The sequence below is a fragment of the Hippoglossus stenolepis genome, chromosome 21, assembly GCF_022539355.2.
Source record: "Hippoglossus stenolepis isolate QCI-W04-F060 chromosome 21, HSTE1.2, whole genome shotgun sequence".
In the NCBI taxonomy this organism is placed as follows: Eukaryota; Metazoa; Chordata; class Actinopteri; order Pleuronectiformes; family Pleuronectidae; genus Hippoglossus; species Hippoglossus stenolepis.
Window position 1 is genome coordinate 8,256,039 of NC_061503.1, and position 21,114 is coordinate 8,277,152.

At 42.0% G+C, this 21,114-nt stretch overlaps 3 protein-coding genes across 4 annotated transcripts; 1 reads left to right on the forward strand and 2 right to left on the reverse strand.

The window, feature by feature from the left end:
- Nucleotides 1-668: 668 nt before the first annotated feature.
- dlgap5 (discs, large (Drosophila) homolog-associated protein 5) lies at nucleotides 669-7,975 on the forward strand. Of its 2 annotated transcripts, XM_035146768.2 has the most exons (19): nucleotides 670-813; nucleotides 1,585-1,837; nucleotides 1,987-2,174; nucleotides 2,371-2,445; nucleotides 2,537-2,576; nucleotides 3,216-3,302; nucleotides 3,428-3,526; nucleotides 4,089-4,163; nucleotides 4,293-4,327; nucleotides 4,423-4,640; nucleotides 4,770-4,943; nucleotides 5,045-5,133; nucleotides 5,233-5,393; nucleotides 5,492-5,593; nucleotides 5,846-6,095; nucleotides 6,199-6,842; nucleotides 6,992-7,157; nucleotides 7,513-7,553; nucleotides 7,690-7,975. In XM_035146768.2, the coding sequence occupies exons 2-19, from the start codon at nucleotides 1,600-1,602 to the stop codon at nucleotides 7,807-7,809; spliced, it is 2,802 nt and encodes a 933-aa protein (XP_035002659.2). In that variant the 5' UTR covers nucleotides 670-813; nucleotides 1,585-1,599; the 3' UTR covers nucleotides 7,810-7,975. The 2 variants fall into 2 exon arrangements, with proteins under 2 accessions (XP_047194404.1, XP_035002659.2); XM_047338448.1 differs by lacking the exon at nucleotides 7,513-7,553 and having other exon boundaries at nucleotides 669-813.
- Nucleotides 7,968-13,638, reverse strand: rsph10b (radial spoke head 10 homolog B). The gene is made up of 17 exons (XM_035146771.2): nucleotides 13,512-13,638; nucleotides 13,358-13,433; nucleotides 12,967-13,035; nucleotides 12,547-12,720; nucleotides 12,380-12,465; nucleotides 12,191-12,311; nucleotides 11,888-12,064; nucleotides 11,705-11,783; nucleotides 11,446-11,561; nucleotides 11,167-11,356; nucleotides 10,930-11,035; nucleotides 10,162-10,241; nucleotides 9,844-9,992; nucleotides 9,476-9,580; nucleotides 9,190-9,369; nucleotides 8,858-8,960; nucleotides 7,968-8,719 (listed from the first exon to the last, which is right to left on the reverse strand). The coding sequence occupies exons 1-17, from the start codon at nucleotides 13,553-13,555 to the stop codon at nucleotides 8,559-8,561; spliced, it is 2,016 nt and encodes a 671-aa protein (XP_035002662.2). The 5' UTR covers nucleotides 13,556-13,638; the 3' UTR covers nucleotides 7,968-8,558.
- Nucleotides 13,639-15,016: 1,378 nt separating this feature from the next.
- pms2 (PMS1 homolog 2, mismatch repair system component) lies at nucleotides 15,017-20,851 on the reverse strand. The gene is made up of 15 exons (XM_035146769.2): nucleotides 20,651-20,851; nucleotides 19,841-19,980; nucleotides 19,361-19,447; nucleotides 19,178-19,280; nucleotides 18,908-19,091; nucleotides 18,374-18,541; nucleotides 18,057-18,154; nucleotides 17,727-17,826; nucleotides 17,553-17,637; nucleotides 17,318-17,470; nucleotides 16,351-17,206; nucleotides 16,096-16,263; nucleotides 15,897-15,997; nucleotides 15,616-15,785; nucleotides 15,017-15,395 (listed from the first exon to the last, which is right to left on the reverse strand). Exons 1-15 carry the CDS (start codon nucleotides 20,662-20,664, stop codon nucleotides 15,252-15,254), a joined length of 2,571 nt encoding a protein of 856 aa, XP_035002660.2. The 5' UTR covers nucleotides 20,665-20,851; the 3' UTR covers nucleotides 15,017-15,251.
- Nucleotides 20,852-21,114: the final 263 nt, after the last annotated feature.

Below are 21,114 nucleotides of genomic sequence, written 5' to 3' on the forward strand. Positions count from 1 at the left end.
AATTAGAAAATAAATGGCAAAGCGAAACAGTTGTGTTTGAGCACAGTGTGTGAATGCATGAAGGAAATATAATTACATGATTATAAGCGAAAATCGAAATAAATACTTGCATAAACAAACTAATGCATATAGAGATAAAGAAAAGTACATTTTACAATGAAAAATGCTATTATGTATCCTATTGTTTACCTTCAAATGTGGTTTGAAATGTGCTATATAGATACAGTTGACTTATTATTTCTGTATAGCTACATTTATTTATTTCATATTTATGTGTCCATTTGTTACTCGGGTTTAACTCAGTCTAAAACATGGTTGGTTATAGCCATGTGATTTTTCATTTGTTTATGTATTTAATTTTGTATCCCTACATTTATTTAATTATTTAAAGTCATGTAATTTTTGGTTTTAATTAAATGTTGCTAAGGAATTTGGTATTGAAAGAAGTATTCATGTAGGTCATCACAGAACAGACATGTAATTTAGTTCACGGCCTAAAAACACATTGAAATGTTTCATTTGCACGTCATACTCCAGACCAGTAGGTGACATCAGGTCAAATCCGTGGGTTGTTGTGAGTAGAGAAAACTAACCCGAAGAAGAAGAAGAAAAAAAGAGCCAATCAGAGCTCACACTGGAGCTCTGACTCTCAGCCAATCAGCGTCCTACCAGATGAATTTCAAAAAGTCGCCCGCCATGATTGTTGTGTTTTCAGACTGAGCTGAAGTCCGTCCGTTGTTTTTCAGGTTTTTGTTTTTAACTCTGCGACCAAAGGCAGTTTTTTTGTGCGTGTGTTTTTTAACAAAGGATCAGGTGAGATGTGTGTATGATTGTAAATTGTCTAAATGCTAGTTTGGGTCTTTTGTTGCCAACTGAACAGTTAACGTGACTCGTGGCTTCCTGTTCATCCGCAGTAGTTCAGCGCACGGTTGCTAATTTTGGATGCTAACAAACACATTCAAATCCCATTTGGATCCAGTTTTTTTTAGGCTTTGGCATTTACAACAGATACGTGTTCATTATGTTGAGAGGCTGAAGTGAAATTGTTAAAGTTAAAGTTCGCTCCACGACGTAGTGTTTATACCACTATTTAAGCTCGTTAAACTCGTAATGTGTTACTCTTCTCTAAATACAAATGTGTGTGTCTGTGCTTGTGGGCGTGCGTGTGTGTGTGTTGGCTCTTTTCGCCTTTTAGTGTTCGTCACTTTAATAAAGTTTTGTAAATTTAAGTACATTTTTGGATTTCAGGAACATTAGCCTGTTAGCTAACTGGTTCGCCCATATTTAAAGGCACAAGCTACATGTATATATTAGTCAGGGGACAGCATTCATGTTACATTAATGATATTTGAACGAACATCCTTATTTTGTTTTTGAGAGGAAACTGCTACTACCAGCAACTTAATACACATTATATAGATGTTTTTAACATTTGGTTAAAGATAATAAATTGAGAAAATGAGTTATTTCTACCTTAGTATCAGTTCCTACAATTACTTGTGCGTGTTTGTGATGTGTGTAATTTGTGTAGTAACTGTCAAATGCAGTATTTCTCTAATGCATAGTCTTGTGTTCCTCCTACAGATTTTTCCAGATACCATGGAGTCTCGCTTTTCTCACCTGCGCCAGCGGGACACCAGTGTGTCCATGCTGAGAGTAAAATTGTCCCGCAGAAGGTCTCAGTCCCAGAAGGAGAATCGAGATCGGGCCGTGAACACACGCAGGCAGCTGGACAAGCTCCCAGAGCTGGAAGTCTCCTCCCTGGACGCTTCCATCGCGATGGCCAACATGTCAACCATCAACGAGAAAACTCTGAACACTGCACAGTCTGCAAAAAGTAATGTTTCGATATCCTTGAGCTCAGACCTAATAACCTGTGCAGGCACACACTACAATAACCCTATATTTTAATGATTTACTATAGAGCTAGCAACACTTTGTTTAGAAAATCCAGGTGATCACCAGGCTTCTCTGACCTTTTTCCAGATGTGGCAGGAGAAGAGAGGTTGAAACAGCTTGAGCGTTGGAAAGAACGCAAGGTTCTTGAGAAGGAGAAAGAAATGAGAGATAAGGAGCGCAAAGGTGTATTTAAGACCGGCCTGTATCATCCTAAAGACGGATTCGCTATTGGTTCTCTGCCTGTTGTCCCAGCAGCTCCAAAAAGAGCAAAGGAGGTGAGCAAGGACTTAACTGTAGGCTCACAATTGCTGTAAATGTGAATGTAACTTATACTTCTACCCCACTGCTTTAATTTGTTCTTACTGGTTATGATTAAACTGCTTACAACAATGGAATGGGTCTGTGTAGCTGGGTTGACTTTGATGAAGAATAACTTCTGTGATCATCATGTCATATTTGCTTGTGTTTCAGATAAAAGTGAACGCGGCTCCATCCCAGAGTAGCAGAGTCACTCGTTCAATGAAACAACCACAGCAAGTGCAGCAGGTATTGTATTCCAAAATCTTTCTGATGAACACTTTCATTGAATTAAAACTGCTGTGCTCTTTCATTTACCTTTTTGCCCAAATCTCCACAGCCTCTGAAGACACAAGACACAAATACTGTGGCAAAGAAAGGTAAATTTATTGAATGTCCCCTTTTATTTATAATTGTGCAAAACCTCTTCTGTAACCTGAGGAAACTGTAAGATGTAGGATTCAGACTAATTGAAAAGTAAACAGTTAATGACCCAAAAGGCTAACGGGGTGTGTCTATGCACTGACAATGTTTGTGTTTTCTGTTTTTAAATGGCAATCCACCCCGTCCTACCTTGTCATAGGAAAAAAAGAATTATAAATAAAACAAGTAATTTGAATAAGAACTCTAACTGTGCAGCTAACAGGGAAGGAAAAAAACCTGGTTAGCAGGGGCACCTCATGATACACAGGATCCACATTGCAACCTAACATTGGGCACGATCTGTACTGCAGAAGGACACAGTTCCAAGATGCTACATTCACACACTTAATTCACTCATAAACACACAGTATACCTTTTTGTAAACACAAGTGTATATGCATATATGTGCACACAGCCCCTGGAACAATCCTGTGTGTTTATCTCAACTGCCTCTGCCTTTTTTATGCTTTTACATTAAAACCAATCAGAATTGACCAAACATAAAACAACACATAGGGAAAAAGTGTAGTGGATTATCCACTGATCACTGAATCTGGTGATTTTATTTCATGCCTGATCTCTTGCTCTTCCTTTAGCTCAACCTGCTGTGGAAAGATCAACCAGGATCCGGGGGGCTCCTGTCAAGCCTGCCCCAGCACCGGTTTCAACCAAAGTTTGTGCCGGTAACTAATGAGAAAAATCTCGGTGCATAACTTGACCTTGAGACTAGCTATCGTGTTGGCTTTGCCCGATTGTGTTTCCTTGTTGGCAACTCAGCCAGTGTCTCTGTCATGCCATCCTACTGTAGTGGAGCCTTCCGTACGAGCTACGACGACCAGATCAGCCAACAGGCCTCCTGTTACAACTGTTCCTGTGGTGAAAGACAAACCGAAGGACAAGGCTGCAGGTATAAACTGAGCCCAGGCCAGAGTTCAAGCTGTTTGTTATTCTTTGGCATAGAACGTGTAATAACGTTGGAAATTTGATCATTAAAGCAAAATGAACGAAAAGCATCAGAGCGGCAACACATACCCTGTGTGTGTTGTGTATATACCCCAATCAGGCAACTTTTTAATAATGGCGTTATTCATACCGTATGATGATTGCAAATCTAAATATGCTGCAGGCTGTGTTGCTAATGTTCCTGTAGAGTGCAAAGATGCCTGGGAAAATTAATTTGCAAACTATGTATTATGTCATTTTGTGATGTCACTTATGTGATGGGGAATGATTTCTTGACCAAAATAATGTTTATTCCTGTTATTTGCAGAGACCTATTGTAAAATGTTTTTTTCGTACCTTATTTTCGTTGACCTCGAAACCCGTCCAATCATTCTTGAGTTCTGTTGTACACACAGACGGGTGAAAATAATACCTTGCTAGCGAGTCGATGCTGGTGCACAGGATAAATGCAGTATTGTTCTAGAAAACCACTTTGAACCCTGTTAAATGTCCCTTTCCACCCTCAGATGTAAGGGCCACAAGGAGTAGAGCCTTTGTCAGCCATGTGGCGCTCCCTTCTGGCAAAGACAAGAATTGCAAAGGTATCGTTTCAAGTTGTCATAGAGCCATGTCGTTTTTGAGACTGATTAATTTTACTTTTCCCATGTGATCATGAGCATTTGTTAGTCATTTATACCCCATATTTTGTTTCTCTTCCATTAAATCTGCAGCAACTGTCCACACCGTCCAGCCTCTTGCCCCAAAAGTGAGAATTTCATTTCTCTCTTCTTCATTTTTTTATAGTAATTTAAAAAGAAGAATTATTCAAAAACAGTAATTTTCTGTTTCTGTCTTGTGTAGGAGCCAGAGGAAGAACTTCATCCCTCCACGTCTGAGGAGGAAGACATGGTGGTGGATCAGGATCCGATGGACTCCGTCCCTGCTGTGGACCCTGTTGAGGTTCCATCTTTATCTTCATTTGCTCCAGAGGGTTTTCTCTTCCAGGCTCCTGTCGGCTTGTCGTCTTTCAAGTTCGAGCCTCTCACTCCTCGCTCAGCAGACGCCTTCCTTACACCAAGGTCTGTCGGTTGCTTTACTATGATAATTTAAATGTGAGCCTAACCATAGAAGAAGCCTCAAAGACAGATTTTTATGTTTACCGCTCAAGTTTATCATCTAAATGCCGTGTTGTGAATCTTCCCACCCAGCCCCAGCTTCAATATTCCATCAGTTCCCTCGTTCAACGTTGAACCTGAGCCTGAAACATGTGAACCCTCTCCCTCTAAGTCCCCTCGCCGCTCCCAGCCCCGAGCATCTCCCATAGTGGCTCCTCCAACTACAGACAGCCCCCTGGAATCAAAGCATGATGTACCATACTTCAGGTACCTTTTTTAAATCTTTCTATTCATATATGTTCAAAATGTACAAACAGTAGTTTGGTTAATTCAATGTTTTCCATGCTTTTTTATTTTTTATAATTCAGATCAGAGATTGTGAGTGAGACAAACCAACTTAGAACTCTGTGTGTCGAGTGGGAGCCTAAAGTGGAAGACGAGTCCATCCCAGAAGAGAGTGAGTGTGACATTGTCTTGATTTGGTGCTGCACAGAGGCCAGTGTTCCCTGAACTGAACAGCAGTAATTCAGTGTCTTTCTGGCTCTTCTCTGTTTAGTGAGAGACCGAATGCGTACAACAATCGGCCAAGCGCGGCTCTTGATGAAAGAGCGTTTCAACCAGTTCAGCGGTCTGATCGACGACTGCGAGTTGGGCCGAGGGGAGAAGATCACCACCTGCACTGATCTGCAGGGCTTCTGGGACATGGTTTATTACCAGGTGAGTGGCTCATGGGAGAGCATCAACACATTGTTTCAGTCACCAAATATGCAAAGAGAGGGAAAACCATATATACATATATTTATTGTACTTTTCAGGTAGAGGACGTCAACAAGAAGTTTGACGCGCTCAAAGAAGCAGAGGGCCGAGACTGGCTGGAGGATCACAAGCCCCCACCACGACAGAGGAAAGTAGCGAAGGTGAGTACAACTAAATAATATTAGTTTTTATTAACATTGTTGTATACTGTTTCATACTTCTGTGCTTTTTGTATTTTGAATATTTTGGCAACTGACTGAATGATCACACACTACCCATTTAACCTCACAATATTGTCTCCATTTTCATCATATTTGCCTCTTATCTTCACCAGAAGCTCTTACAAAAGTGGCAAATGAAATGCAGTGATGTGAACATCATGTATATCTTGTTTATTGTTTTTTTTGTTACAGAAACCATCAGCTGCACCTGCCAAGCCAACAGGAACCAAAGTGGCAGCCAAGTCTCGTCTGGCTGCCGTGAAAGCCGCCATGAAAGCACGACAGCAGGCGGCCGAGAAAGCTGCAAAGGATGCTGGTCAAAGTGAGGATGACCCCAGCCTGAACTCCGAGGAGCCAAAACCCCAGGCAGAGCCCCAAGTGCCAGGCACCATGGTCTTTGATGGAGGCTTCTTTCAGGTGGAGAGCCCAGCCAAAACCCCAGGTGAGAGAAACGTGTATATGTGCCACAGGCCTTTCTTTTCATGCGGCCTCCTTTCCTGACCATAAGATCTGGAGCCAGGTTGTAAGCGTTTTTGTCTCTGTAGGTTCAATGAGGAGATCCAGCCGACTGAGTGCTGCTGTGCTGCCTCAGCCCTCTCCCTGTTCCAACTTTCTCACACCTAGAAGAGTCACCCGCCGATCCCTTGCGTTGGCACCGACCCCCGTTCAGGTCGCTGCCTCTCCTGCTCAGCGCATCCTCACTCCCGCCCCGCTGCGTCTTACCCACGATCAAACACCAAAGTCTCAGTGCGGCACTCCTCGGACATCCAAGAAGAGACAGGACACTGTAAATGTCTCTCTGTGTTTCTCACCTGCAAAGGTCGTGCTTTCAGACGACGCCCAGCCTGAGGGAAGCTCCTCACAACAGACTGAGACGGTCTCTACACAGGAAAAACCTGCCTCTGTTCCTGAAGCAAGCACAGTCATACCTGTACATTCACTTCCATCCATAACTGTAGTGGATGAGCAAGAAGAACCAGTTGAAGCTGTTGATGTTGTCCTCGCTGCCTCTCCATGCAAATCCCCTCCTCCTGTCTGCCAGGCCCCTGAGCCCTCATCATGTCTGAGCTTCACGCTATCCCCCTGTGTGAGTCCTTGCCAGCCTCCCATGTCCTCCCCTCCTGCTGTGCAGGGCCACATTGAGGCACAAGACTCAGTGTGCTGCACACCAGACACCTCAGTTGTTGAGGTAAACAATTATTCTGGCTTCTCTACAATTCTTTCTTAGTATTGAAATAATCTCAGCTTCATCATTTCTCATTCAAACTTAATATATGATCGACATTGAACAGTATTCTCTTTTGATACAATAAGCAAACTATTTTCTTGTAACTTTAGGAAATTCCTGGGTTGGACTTTGAGCGTTACCTTCAGCCGTCACTGAGAGGCAGCCTGTCACCAAGGGAGACAGTTGCCATGGAGACACTGTCACCCATGGCAGTGGATGTTGAGATGGAGAGTCCCAGAGGTCCATCTGATGATCTGCTGTCTCAACATGAACCAGGTATGATTGATGCCCACAGGTACTGTGCATGCACACACTCTGGGTACACCTGGGTTTTGTTGTTCTCATGGATTTTTAAGCTGCAGTAGTAGGAAGTTGAGGCTCATTTATTACACCTTTATGTCCAAAAAGGGATGTGTCCATCTCAGATGATGTAAGCAACATGTTCCACATGCTTCCATGTGTCCTTAACGTTGGTATGGTTGTTAAAGAAATGTCTAAAGCCTCATATCAGATCTACATGCTGCAACTTTAAATGAAATGTGATTTCACTGAGCTTTATTATGGTGTAGATTGATTTTAATACTTTTTTTTTTACTGTCACTCACTGTTCACTTTCTCACTGTTACCACAGCTGCAGCGGTGCCTTCTGTGTTAACTCTTCAGTCACCACAGGTTCAAGTTTTTTCAATTTTCAAATATCTAAATACTTTGACTAACTAGACTCTTAACTGATACTTAAATTTTTTAATTACAGTCTTGTCATTGCTGAATATTATTTCTGAACATTCTTTGTTTTTGTTTGTTTTAGGTCCAGAGTCGGGCAGCTGAGTCTGATCTGCTTCTTTTCACCCCGGACTTGAAAGACCGGATACGCCAGTCTGTTTGCCCGAGTGACCTCATGGTCTTCACACCTCCCTCTAATGTGTAGCAAAGATTTTTTTATATTTTAAAGTTTTTTACAAATATCTACTACTTTTATTATTCCCTTTTGGAGAAGAAAAAAAAGATGTATCTGATTTTAACATTTCTTTTTAGATGAATGGAAAATAGTGCGTCAAGATTGTTCGATTAAAGTTTGAGTTAAAACAAGAAAATGGCCGGTTCTCTTTATTTACATCCAAGCACAAATCAGCAAAACTCATAGCTTTTACTACAGTAATTGAAGGCTCTATATATTTAGTTTGGTTGTAGCCTCTTAATGCTCCTTCTGCCTGTATCACAACACAACATTTCACACTTTATAAGTTTGTGCAACAAAAATGCAGTGAAGGAGCTTTTTTTGGGACTTAGTTGGAGATGATCCACATCCAAGAAGCAGAGATTAAAGTGGAATAAAAGGTGAAAGATGCCATCTGGTGGCTGTACTCATGCTGCATTGGGAATTTGTCTATGATAATGTGGATTCAAAATGTAATATTAATCCCAGCATTGCCGTTTAGATTTGACTCATAAGTTTTTGCAATTTATATTTTGAAATCAGAAAATGTTTAATGCACACAGTGAAGAAATCTTATATTTTCACATGTTTCATAAAAATTGGTTCATGAAGATTGAAGTTACAATTTGACAAATCCACTGTAATGATGCATATAAACCAATTTTATCAAGCGTTGGACCTCTAAATGTTGACTGACCCAACAAAAACAATTCTAGACTACCTGTCTCGTTGGGATTTAGCTATAGATTTAACGGGACCTTCTGACAGAGCTTCTGTTCCTCCATGAGTTTAGTCACTAACTGGTAATGGTCAAATGCAGGTAAGAAAAAGTGGTTGAAGAACTGATGAATCGTCTGGTCGTTGGCCTCCATCTCCTCAACTCTATGTTCTTCTCTGTGAACTAGAAAAGACCGAACATTAACTGGTATGTAGTCAGTCGATCCATAGATTTGAGGATTCTGATTATCTAACCACCACTAAATATTTTTAATGAAAATATAAATGTTTCAAACATCAAATAGAAACCAATAAAACAAACCTGCAGACTGAGGTTCTTCACAGACTTTGGTCTCGACATCTTGTTGACTCTCAATGATGTCCTGAGCAGGAGATGATTCTGCTGCTTCGCTGGAATTCTCTTTCTGTTGTAAGATGTAAATAAAATAATAAGCTATTAGAGATTTACCCTGTAACAATATTGATATCAAACTAAAAGTAGGCATTTTTCTGATCTTACATAAAAGACGGAAGTATGGATTCAAAAATAGACACGGATAACAAGATCTGCCACCTGGACAGAAAGCGTGTAATGTGTACAACTACACTCTTTAAATAGACTGGGCAGGGGGGAGTCTCGAGGAAGAACCTGACCGAGTGTGCAGGGCTGCTTGTAGGGGCGATTTTCTCGCTGTCTTCCACCTCGGAAAGATCACTGGTCTCTTCATCTGAACTGGACGAGGAGCTGCTCTCCTCCGGGCCTTTTTCAGAAACCCACTGACACTTGATGTCAGCGAAGCCCAGAAGTACTTCAAAAAACTCCAGGAATGTGATCTGGAGGCGGGAAAGAGTGAGAAACAACAATGGGCATAAAGAGGGGTGGAAGGAGGTGGATGACTGGTAATCCAATGAGTGAGCGTGTAAATGCAAGAGATCGAACCTCCAGATTCAGGTAGGATGACGGGTTGTTGGGATCCTGGCTCTCTGCCATGATGATCTTCAGTAACCTCACTGTGGTCAGGTGATTGTCCACCAGACCAAGTTCCTGGCAGGGGTTACGATAAACTAATCAACACATTGTTGTAAACACGGTCATAGTCATGCATTTCGTGTCTGTGACATGTTATAATGTTATATGGGGACTGAGTGTGATATGGTGGTTCCTGGTAAGGGAGACGTCTGTAGCTGAAAAGTAAGTAAAATCATTTTCTGTTGGACACACATCCATGCAGTAGTTTGAAATATGTTATCACTTACAGCATGCCAACAGTGAGTATGCATGGAAATGTTCACGTGTGAGTGTTGCACCTTGAACATCCACAGCAGGTGTCTGCAGGTCATGGTCCGGTCCTCTCTGGGTTCTGCCTGGACCTGGCAGTGAGCCTGATAGACGTCCCAGCACCTACTCGTGTAGTTCAGAGCCGCAGCTGAAAGGTGTGGTCGTCCGAACAGCAAGCCTGGATGGAAGAAAAAAAGCTGCAGTTATTAAGCATCACTGCATAATATAGAGCTGAGAAACCACGTTGACTATGACACCGTCAGTTTCTGTCGGCGTGTGGTCTCAGACAAAACGATGAAACAACACCAGACAAGGACTGACACATCGGCAGTAGAAACAGTTTCCACCTTTAACATTCTTGGCATTGGGAAGGATGTCGTCCGTCATCAGTTTGGAGAAGCAGGAAGCCAGAAGGTATTTTTGTGACCTGGTAAAAAAACAAAAAGGACGTGAGGCTTCAAATTTAAAGTCACACTCAGAGGACAATAGAGTGTATAATCCTGTCTCTCTTTCACTCCTCTGAGGGACGGTTATTCCCGTATCAGTGAAACATTTGCAACTTAAATCACTGGATGTAATTTTAGCTCTTAATCCTTTATGAAATCACAGCCATCCGATATCAACCAGGTGTAACTGGTGGTGCTAGAGTAAACATAAAGGGGATAAACATCCTCTGGAGAACATGTATATCTGATCAGGCCATCCGGTGGTCACTGAATAGTCTACGCACCAAACTAAAAAGACTAGAACAATGCTGCTATATATACACTGAAAATATACTGCAAATATACTCAAAACCTCCTGGTGGTGCTAGAGTACACAAGGGGACAAACATCAAAGTCACTAGGATTCATCCTCTGGAGACTATGCATATCTTAATAAAATTGAAAGTCAGGCCATCTAATAGTTTCGAAAGTATACTGAACACCACAAAAATCAACCTCCTTGTGGTGCTGGAATAAAATAAATGGGATCACTGAGGTCAATACTGTTAATCCTCTGGAGATCACGCATGTATGTACAGAATTTCAATTGCCATCCCTAGAACAATGCTGCGAGCATAGCTAAACAAATTCCACTTAAATACAATCCTTCCACTCCTATCAATTCCTTACTCCATGTCTTTATTGTAGATGTGGTGGGCCACAATCACGAGACAGCTGAGGAGCCTAGTAAGCGACATGGGGGTATAAGGAGAGTGGATCTGTGTGGGGGAATCCACTGAGACACAAAGAGAGACAACATTAAGCACCAACAACTACTGTCATCATGAAACTATCAATTTTCTCCCCTGTTTACATACATACTGTACGTGAGATATAGAAACGATTGCGAATGGCATTCCCTCTCACCTTTCATTAAATGATCTATCTGCGTCAGAGTGATGCCATGATGGTGGATGTTGCAGTCTTTGAGCAGGCGCCAGAGCTGCAGGCGGCACAGCAGGAAGGTCTTGTCCGGGGACCTGCTCTGACCAAGTCTGCAGTAGAAACTGTAGATGGACCGCAGCTCCGCGTCCTGCCTCAGCACCACAAACTCCACCTGTCACCCACGGAAACACAGGTTAACACAAGGATGTCGGGCAAAGCTGTACTGCATGTTGATGATTTTACAGCAAAGCAGAATCTGACCTGCTTGCGTTCAGTGCTGCGCTTTTTCTCTGGGATTTTATCCAGAAGACTTTCAATGTTCAGGGCCATGTCTGCTACCAGCACAGATGAATCACTGCCTGATAGAGGAAGTGCACCTGCAACAAGAAGAAGCCATCATAAGGTCTTCACTTATCCATATTTGAGGTTTTGACCATCTCCTCATTGGGAGACTGAGCATTTATAATGGAGCTAATGTGCTGTAGCTGTTTACCACACAGAGGAGTGCAAGCTCTGTTACCTTTCAACTCGTTTGTCACCATCTGATCGTCCTCAAATTCTCCTTCAAAAACATGTCCGTCCTTAGAAGTGAATTTCCCCTGTGGACAAAAGTCACTTTTAGAGTGTCTCATAATATGTATAATATGTATGAGTCAAATCTCTCTGGGCACATATGCATATTGACAGTGAGAATGATATTAACCTTCCCGTGTTTTTTATCGTTCCTCAATTCTCCTTCATAGACTGCACCACCAGCGTAGAAAAACGTTCCCTGTCCGTGCCTCTGACCCTTAACGTAATCCCCCGTGTATCGATTATTATGGAAATACTGGGATCCATCCGTTCGCCTCAGCATCCAGATATGTGTTCCTCGTCCATGCTGCCAGAGAGGAGAGCTCATGTAATTCACAACAAAAAAACCCAAGAAAAGGTTAAGGAAGATGAAAGAAAAAGCTAAATTTAAGGTTCAAACTGTATATGTTGACTCCACGGTGGGCTTTCATACCTGGACCCCATCCTGCCACATCCCAACATACTCCTGCCCCAGCTGCAGCCACCTCATCGTGCCCTCTCCGTGCCTCAGGTTGTTCTTCCACTCACCAGAGTAAATGTTACCAGAGGGGTAGCTGTTGAAAAACAGATGTTACCCAAATGTAACTCAGGCTTACAGGTTGATCCTTTACCATGTACGTACCATCTCACTCCAAATCCCTCTCTGCTGTTCTTCACCCAGTCTCCTTTGTACCAAGAGGTCTTACTCTGGTCATAAAACACTTCACCCTAACACAAACACAACCAATTAAAGAAAATGTGGGAAAAAAAGAAAATCACTACACCTCATAATAAATGTATGAATCATACCTTTCCGTGCCTCTTGCCCTGATCCCACTGCCCGGTGTACGTCACTGCAGATTTGGCACATTCATAAGTTCCTGTCCCATGTCGTACACCGTCATAGACCTCTCCTTTGTAGGAGCCGCCATCTGGCCAAGTGTAGGTACCCTGACCCATGGGCTTGTTGCACACAAATTCCCCCTGTTCGATAAGAAACTTTAATTTACTTTGAGGACATTTTGATGAGAACATATCATATAACATAATATAATATTACTTATTTTATTATCTATGTATGACGTATGTTTATTTACGAATGTTACAGGAGACAGACATTTTAAAGAAACAATTAAGTGAAGTTATTTAATAAATCAAATATATTTACAATATGTGATGCAAGATGTGCAATAATAACAGTCATGATAATATATCCTTATTGTTCTATACCTCATATTTCAATCCTCCTGCCCATGTGAAGACACCAGGTCCATCCATTAGTCCCTTGGCAAACATGCCCTTCATAAAACAGAGCAGTGACTTTAGGATAGCACATTTATTTATGACTTTTAATTCAGATTCACATTTTTCTTTTCAAAATGCATTTGAAGCCAAAATGTATGTGTGACAACTGACTTCATTTAATGAAATATATCTGAAATGAGCACTTTCAACATCAATGCTTACTGAAAAACAACGTTCACTGTGTTAGAAATTCAAATGTAATGTTTAGATGTTGCAAAATGTTCCATTAAGGATTTAAAATGTCTTGTATTGTAAAACCAAATATACAGTCTCTTCCATATGTTTCCACAATGCGTGTTGTTATGTGTTATTGCACCTTGTACATGTGGCCTCCTTCAAAACAAGCGACACCGTTGCCATGACACTGTCCTTCACTGGTTCCCCCCTCATGTCTGACAACGAAACACAACAGGTTGATCTCTGACAGTGACACTCATCTTCATCATGTGTCTGATCTAACACGTGTTTACCTCTGCAGAACGAGGTTAAACAATGTGGACGGGAGCTGGTACATGTCGTCTTTCTCTGGCTGGAGGTCCGTGGCTCGGTTCCACTTTTCTCTTTTCTTCTTCTTCTTCCTCCGCTGTCTGACAGCAAGCGCACACTCAAATCGTGGCAGCGGTAGCTCGCACAGGCACTTCCGGTGTCAACAGAAGCTGCCACTGATATGTAAAGGCAGCTGCCTCTGATGTCACACTGTTTAAAGGCTTCTGCCTCTGATGTCACGTGACATCACGGCCGCCAGCTGTTTGTGATTTATTCAAAGAGATATATACTGGTTTATGAAAGTTTATTAGATAGTTTGTTAGCTCTGGGGGGGTTGGACTCAAAATGAATCAACAAAAGCTCCACATCTATCAGATTCATATGCATGATATTGGTGTGTATCGATGGGTTAGAACTCAAAGACTGTATTCCCAGTATCAGTTCCAGTCTGACTGATACTGTGCCTGAGTAAACTGGAGGAATGTACATTTTTATCCTTGCCTTGAATTCTACATAAAATGGTGAATAACTCCATGATAGCAATGGTGCACAGAGATGCCACTGCTCAACCGAGGCCGTAGTCATGAAGTGAACATCATTATTAACACACAAGATTCATTGTTATGTATTTTGTTATTTAAAACAATGGTTAATACTGTATTGGAGGTCTAATGTGTGCTTGGTAATACAAACATGTTTATGTGTATTTCATATAACTTTATATTATATTTTTTATATTTTTTTTAAATACAATTACATAAGTATATAAAATTATATAAAATATACATAAATGTCTTCAAATTAACATGTATACATTAGACTTAAGGCATAAGACAGTCAACACATTAGGGCCCACAATGTTAAATATTTGATTGTATTATTTTTTTAAACAATTACAGAAATATAGTCATTGGAGGTGTCCCCCCCCCCCCAATGACTATTATGGCAACTGCCTTTACAAATCAGTGGCAGTTTCTGTGGCCACTGGAAGTGCCACTACGAGCTGCCGCTGCCACGATTTGAGCTTGTTGTCGCTCCGTTTTCCTCCGTGAACTGTATCTCACTTACAAGCTAGGATGATCTCCATGGCAACGGCGAGGACGCTCACAACTACGGCAACGTCACTCAGCCAAAAAGAGTCGTATGATATACATATTTGTCGTTTTTTATAATCAAAGACAGAATCCAAAACATACAATATATCGACTCATGAAATACATTACAGTCCAGGGCTACTTGTCATTGTTACAACCGGCTCGTAGGCCGATGCACTCTCAAATCTGTTTAATATTCAATGTACTTAAGAAAATGCCAATAATTACCGTGTGATGTGGTGGTGGGGGGGATCAGTAGATAGATATATATATATATACATATATATCACACACACACACACACACACACACACCTAGATATATGATAATATGTGAACCCAATAAAAAAGTGTAAGAGAGGACATTTGCATCAATTAACAGAACGAGGCAACACCAAGAATACATGCTGTTTATTTCTCCGCAAATAAAAAACAATTATTTTTGTGATGTAAAATACACATAATATATACAAAAACACTGCGAATACAAAGCATTTGAATAAAACTAATTTACAATATCTATAGTTTGGACTCAGGTTTTCAGTGCGTCGGTGAGGGGGATGTTGAACGGGGATAAACTGGAGTGAAATGACAGCTAAACGTTCAGTCTGTTCCTCCCTCGTCATTCTGGTCAGTCTAGTGAGATGATGTCCAGGTTGATGAGGTGTCTCATGGTGGGTCTGCCGTGAGGACAGTTCCACGGATGCTCGATTTCCCCCATGTGAACCACCAGCTTCTTCATCTCGCTGACACTCAGAGCAGTGCCGATCATGATCTGAACACAGACATAAAAAACAATCCATTATGTACAATTAAACAATCTATTCTTCTCTTTATTTGATCTGCCACACAGCCATTTGTTTTCCAGTTTGGTTCCTTGAGGAGTGCATGTGGACTTTTTCATTCCAACTAACAATATTATAGAACTGCCGATCAAATCAGGATCACACATTTTAATCATAAACACTGTCTGTTAATTATCTGTGTAAACTCACAGATTTGCGACACGCTCTGGAGGCAAACATCTGTCTGACTCTAGATGGCCGACACATGACTCCTGGGCTGTCGCTCAACATGAAGACCAGCTCCTCGATGTCGGCTGGACCGAACGTCCAGTTCTTACTGGTGGGTAGAGACAGCAGCTTCACCCTCTCCATCACCTGAGCTGCAGTCACAATGAAAAACAATGTTTGGACGTAATTATCAAAAATTGGACGTCAAGTATGAGACCAAATCAAAATGTTTAATCTGTGATATCAGAAGAAAACGTTAATACCGTCCTCCTCAACCAGAAACTCAAAGCCGTTCTTTCTGAAAATCTCAATGTTCTCCAAGAGCACGTTCTCGCTGACCGCAGTGAGGTGAAGTTTCTGAGGTCTGCAAACATCAAGGAAAAAACACAAATCAATCACTGACCGGCTAAAATCGTACTTCTTGAAGAATAGTGTAAACAACCAACACTAATAGATCCTTACGCGATGAGTTTCTGTCCTTGGAGCACCGTGTGCTGCTGCAGCATCTCAAAGTTGTACTTCTCATCTGTGGCGTGTTGGTCAATCATGAAGATGTCCGAGTTCAGTTTGGTGATAATGAAGCCCAGGTTAAACTGACCGATGATCTCCATCTCTTTGAACATGTCCTTACTGTCGATATGAGAGTGCAGATGGTTTAGTGTTGGGTAAAGAACAGTGTAGAAGTATAGTCATAGTACAGAAGAAGAAGAATTCTACCTGATCTCCTTGCTCAGCTCGTCCTCTGCACTTTGGTTTTCTCCAGGGTTGATCTTGGCCCGGAAGCGTCTGTAGCGTAGCTCCTCAGCCACGTTTTGCTTCTGCCGCTCCTGTATCCTCTTTACCTTCCCTACAAGCTCTTGTAGAGAGAACTGCAGAGGCACCGTCCTCCTCTGTGCGCAGCCTGGAGCATCCACTGTGGTGGAAGATGATCCCAGAGAACAGTATGAGAATGTGTTGGGTTTGACTTCTGCATTCTCTTTCCTGGCCCTCTTGGCATCCGGGCTCACAGCACCGTCCTCTTCCAAAGCGCACGGCTCAGTTTGTAACGCTGGGGCTTCAGGAACAGTCGGACTATTGTTTGGTGTTTCTTCTAATTCTTCCAGTTTTACTCTGGGCCTGTCAATCGCCGGTTCAGGAGAACTGACCTCCAGGCCAGAACACCGACTGTCTGGAGCTGCTGTAGTGGACACAGCACTGTCTTGGTCGTGGTCTGCGTCCCCACACGATATCTGTCTGTATCTGAATCCATCTAGTGCCGATTTTCCCACTGGGGAGCATTCAGCGAGATCTTTAGCAAGTTTCAAAGGAGATTTCACACTTGGGCTGGAAGCAGAAGGTTTTACAGAACGGTTTAAAAAAGACTGCAGAGTTGTCTGTGCTGGGCGGCCGCTGGCTGCTTTTGACGTGTTTAATTTGCTCCCAGAACTGGAGCTGTGATGACTTGAAAACGCAGCTTTCAGGCTGGCCAGGTTCAAGGAAGACTTTGGGCTCTGAATTGCTGGTTCCATGGATTCTGCAGGTTGTGGCACGTTCTCGTTAGATTGGACCACTGGACATAAATCCGATGTTGCATCTGCAGATCATTGACAGACAAATATTTCAAAATAAAAGCACTGTGGTGGAAAAGTCGACAGAGAATTATCCCTCAAATGATTTTACTTTTACTGTAATGCAGTGTTCTTACTGGTTCTGGGCATGTGCATATAGTTCAGACTGATCTTATTGACTCCAGCCTCATACATGCTGATGAGAGAGGTCTTTAGAATAGCCAGCAACAGCTTCTCCTCCTGAAGTAGAATCTGTCGTTTGTCTGGGGTGACGTTCACATCCACACAATCTGAAATAACAAAACTCAGGTTGTACAAAACACCAACTGTGCATTTCAAAAATAGAATTTTGATATAATTAAATTCTCTTACCTGAGGCGACGGCTATGTTCAAGGCCACAAATGGATACTGATGTCTGTTATACATGTGATACACTTCATTCACAACTTTGGTCACCTGCAAGTTGAAGGACATCCACAGTTTAGGCTGAAATAAGGGAATCATCACCTTTAAATTTCCCAGTAAACCCACTGCACTGGAATTACCTTGAGGGGATCACATGGTCGGTTGTTAATGAAAAAGAACTGTCTGTCTGTGGCGCTTCTCCCGACGCCATGATCCCCGCGTGACACAAACCCTGTGATGCTGCCAAAACACAGATTTTCATTGAAACAAAAAGGTTCCATCCACGTTAAAGACGCAGACGAAGATGTAAACACCTAATTTCTGCAGCTAAATGTATACGTCATGTTCTGCCTCCTGCATGCTCTACCCAGGCGTCCCCCCCCTCGCCTGAATGTTCTGCACATTTTGTGGCTTTAGTTTTTTGAACCAGAGAGAGGGACACAGGACTTCCATGCAATAGGGCTACTTACGTGAAAAGCTGTTTGGGAAGATCAGCATCTGTCAGTCCATATTCTTCAATAATATTTTCTGTAGGTGAAAGTTGTTGAAAAGGTAGGAGACTCTGGAGCTGCAGGACACACAACCATAGAAAATGGAAAATAGAAAATTTCCAATCAATTTGAGTTTCTATGGGGGATTCCAGAAATCCCATTACTCTGCAATATATTAACAACAAGCAAACCAGTTTTACTCACATATCAGTGTGATCAGTTTGGTAAAAACATGGTATTCCTTCCACAGAAGTTAAACATTATGATCAAGACAAATGTAAAACCAACATTCCAACCTGTTTTGGTCCATATATGGCTCCTATGTTGTCTCTCATGCTGTGGCTTCCGCTGGTGCTCAGCACCGTGCTGCGTTTTCCCTTCTCATTTTGGTTGGAGCAGGTGATGCGCACTCCTATGGAGATGATGCAGTACGACTGCAGGACATGGATCATTTTGACGTACTCCTGAAAATACAAAGCAACGGAAACTTTAGGATCAAATATGAAGGACATATGCAATCATTTAAAAATCGATAAATCCAAAAGACTAAATAATAAAACATTATGAAATGCCTTTAGGTATAATACAGGTTATACTATGTACTGAGAGAATTTGGATGGTTTTTATATGTGTTTGCCCCTTGAATGTCTTACACCCCAGTGTTTCATTTATGGTATAAAAATGCAAAGTCTAAAAGGATGAGCAATCACTCTGAGCATTTATATTGATATACTTGTTATATTGTATTTGAAAGCATGGATTGCACTCACAAAAATGTCTGTGAAAGGCTCCCATGATCACATCATCTGAATGGTCCTTTAATGACTGACCTTCTTTATATTGCGTTGGAACTCTTTGTGTCGAACAGGCAGGGTGTAGAAGAGCTGCTGCAGGCTGACTGTGGTGCCTTGCTGACGGGGATGGGGTGTCTGCTGCACCGTGTGGCCTTTGTGGTCAAACACCAGCTTGGTCCCCACCTGGTTGGACTCGTGGCACGTCACCACACTCAGGTCACTAGGGGAACAGGAGTTGGAGGCTACTGAGGTGGCGAGTGGTTTGAGTTTATGTGCTGAATGGACGTGTCCGTTGAAGTGTTTTACCTCAGAGCACACAGAGAGCTGAGCGCTTCACCCCTGAAGCCAAACGTCTCCACGTGGATGAGATCGGAGAAATCCTTGAGCTTTGACGTGTGATGCTTCAGTGCTGTGGAGACAGAGGAGGTTTCGCCAAAAAGAACAGGCAGGACTCATCCAACGGAGTGAACATACAAAGCTGACACTTACTCAGTGCTTCAAAGTTGGCCTCCTCCACACCTTTGCCATTGTCTGACACTTCAACTTGTTCAGCACCGCACTCCTTCAGCTTCACATCTGGAACATGCAGCAATGTGAAACGCGTGAAACGCAGCAATTGCAAGCGATCACAATTTTAAATGTGGATAAATCCTCTCACAGCACACTAACAACCTTGTTGAGTGATCAGAACCATATCTTTTCAATGGATTTAGTATTTTTGATTTGCTCTGAAAAGCTGAAACATGATACTGGAAACGTTCTGATGTAGATATGTACAGCACCGTATCATCTTGACAAAAGTAAAACAATTACTTTGATAGGGTTCTCACTAACTCTCTAATGCTCTGTGTTCTATCATAACCTCATCTGACAGAAAACCCCAGTATCAGTTTCTGCTTTTTCTATTTTAAAGACAGATAATTGTAGTCCCCTGTGGGAGGAAAAAGAACAGAGTATATATTTTCTTACCAATGTTTGTGGCTCCTGCATCAATGCTGTTTTCCACCAGCTCTTTGACGGCAGTGGCCAAAGTCAGCACCACCTGTCCTGAGCAGATCTGATGCACTGAGTGCTTGTCAATAGCCTTGATGGCTCCTGCAGGTTCAGAGCTGCAGAGAAACAGACAATAACTATAAACATTATATTGTCATATAGGTTTGATAACAATATCTCTGGAATCATTGCCAAACATATTTTGTCATATACGCATAGTATAAAAGGCAGATATATTGGTATCAAAGTTTTTTAACTCCCTAATATCGGTATCAGTATCGCCCCCCCAAAAATCAGTGGGGCTCTACTCCTGACAGTTTTCCAGTGCACACCAAAGTTTGTTTTTAGTCCCACATTCCAGACAGCATTTTATCTCCATTTGTAAATTGAATGGGTTTAATAGATCTGACAGGATATAATATGTTCAGTATGGTGGATCGCCCACTTTATCTCGGTATCCATCGGCCCCCAAAAATCCACATCTGTCAGGGTCTAATGTTACCAGCCCCTCAAACTCTGCATCGTCTGACCTGTGGAGAGTTAATGAGGATTGTGGGAGGGTCGGGGTCCTGGTTAGAAAGCATGGAGGTCTCATAGAGTCAGTACAGAGATGCAAGGGTTTGCAGGAAGTAGGTTTGAAGAGAGGATCCGCCTCTAAAAAGCGTCAGATTGGCAGTTTATGTGATGAAGGTGTTTAAGAAAATCTATATGACGCCTGAAGCCTGAAATGTAATAAGGGTTTGACGTCTAATTGCAGGCAAACTGGATGAATAGTAGCAAACTTACCAAGTATCAGACATCTTCAGAGTCCGGGAGGCTTGATGAGGAGGAATTCATTCATTTGTTCACATGTGACTTTCGCTGACACGTTAACAGACCAACATTAACACGTGCCCGTCCACACAAGTGTAAACAATGTCTGTTTTCAGTGTTGGAGGGAAGAGCTGCTTCACGACACCGTTGTGTTGTAAATACGTGAGTGTTCGAGAGCAGTTTTTACGAGCAGCAGATTTCACCATCAAATGTAAAAATTTCAAATATATTTAAAATAAATGGATGGTGCTTAAAAGATCAAACTTAAATATATGAGCGATGGTAACGTAATAATAATGATATCGCTCTACATGAATTAATAACAAATGTATCGAAAGTGTGGCCGCAAACTTTGTAACACTTCATCATCAGCCTTGGGTGCATTCATGTACTATTAGACTAATCGGTAAAATGAGTGACCAAATCAGGAAATTCAC

Coding starts and splice junctions, on each gene's coding strand:
- rsph10b (XM_035146771.2), bottom strand. CDS start 13,555: ATGTACCAGCTCCCGTCCACATTGTTTAACCTCGTTCTGCAGAG. Junction 11,357..11,445: donor GCAGCACTGAACGCAAGCAG/GTCAGATTCTGC, acceptor CGTGGGTGACAG/GTGGAGTTTGTGGTGCTGAG. Junction 10,242..10,929: donor ATCTACAATAAAGACATGGA/GTAAGGAATTGA, acceptor TTTTTTTACCAG/GTCACAAAAATACCTTCTGG.
- dlgap5 (XM_035146768.2), top strand. CDS start 1,600: ATGGAGTCTCGCTTTTCTCACCTGCGCCAGCGGGACACCAGTGTGTCC. Junction 2,175..2,370: donor CTCCAAAAAGAGCAAAGGAG/GTGAGCAAGGAC, acceptor CTTGTGTTTCAG/ATAAAAGTGAACGCGGCTCC. Junction 6,843..6,991: donor CAGACACCTCAGTTGTTGAG/GTAAACAATTAT, acceptor TTGTAACTTTAG/GAAATTCCTGGGTTGGACTT.
- pms2 (XM_035146769.2), bottom strand. Junction 19,092..19,177: donor AGCTCTCTGTGTGCTCTGAG/GTAAAACACTTC, acceptor CTGTTCCCCTAG/TGACCTGAGTGTGGTGACGT. Junction 15,786..15,896: donor GTTTCTGGTTGAGGAGGACG/GTATTAACGTTT, acceptor TTGTGACTGCAG/CTCAGGTGATGGAGAGGGTG.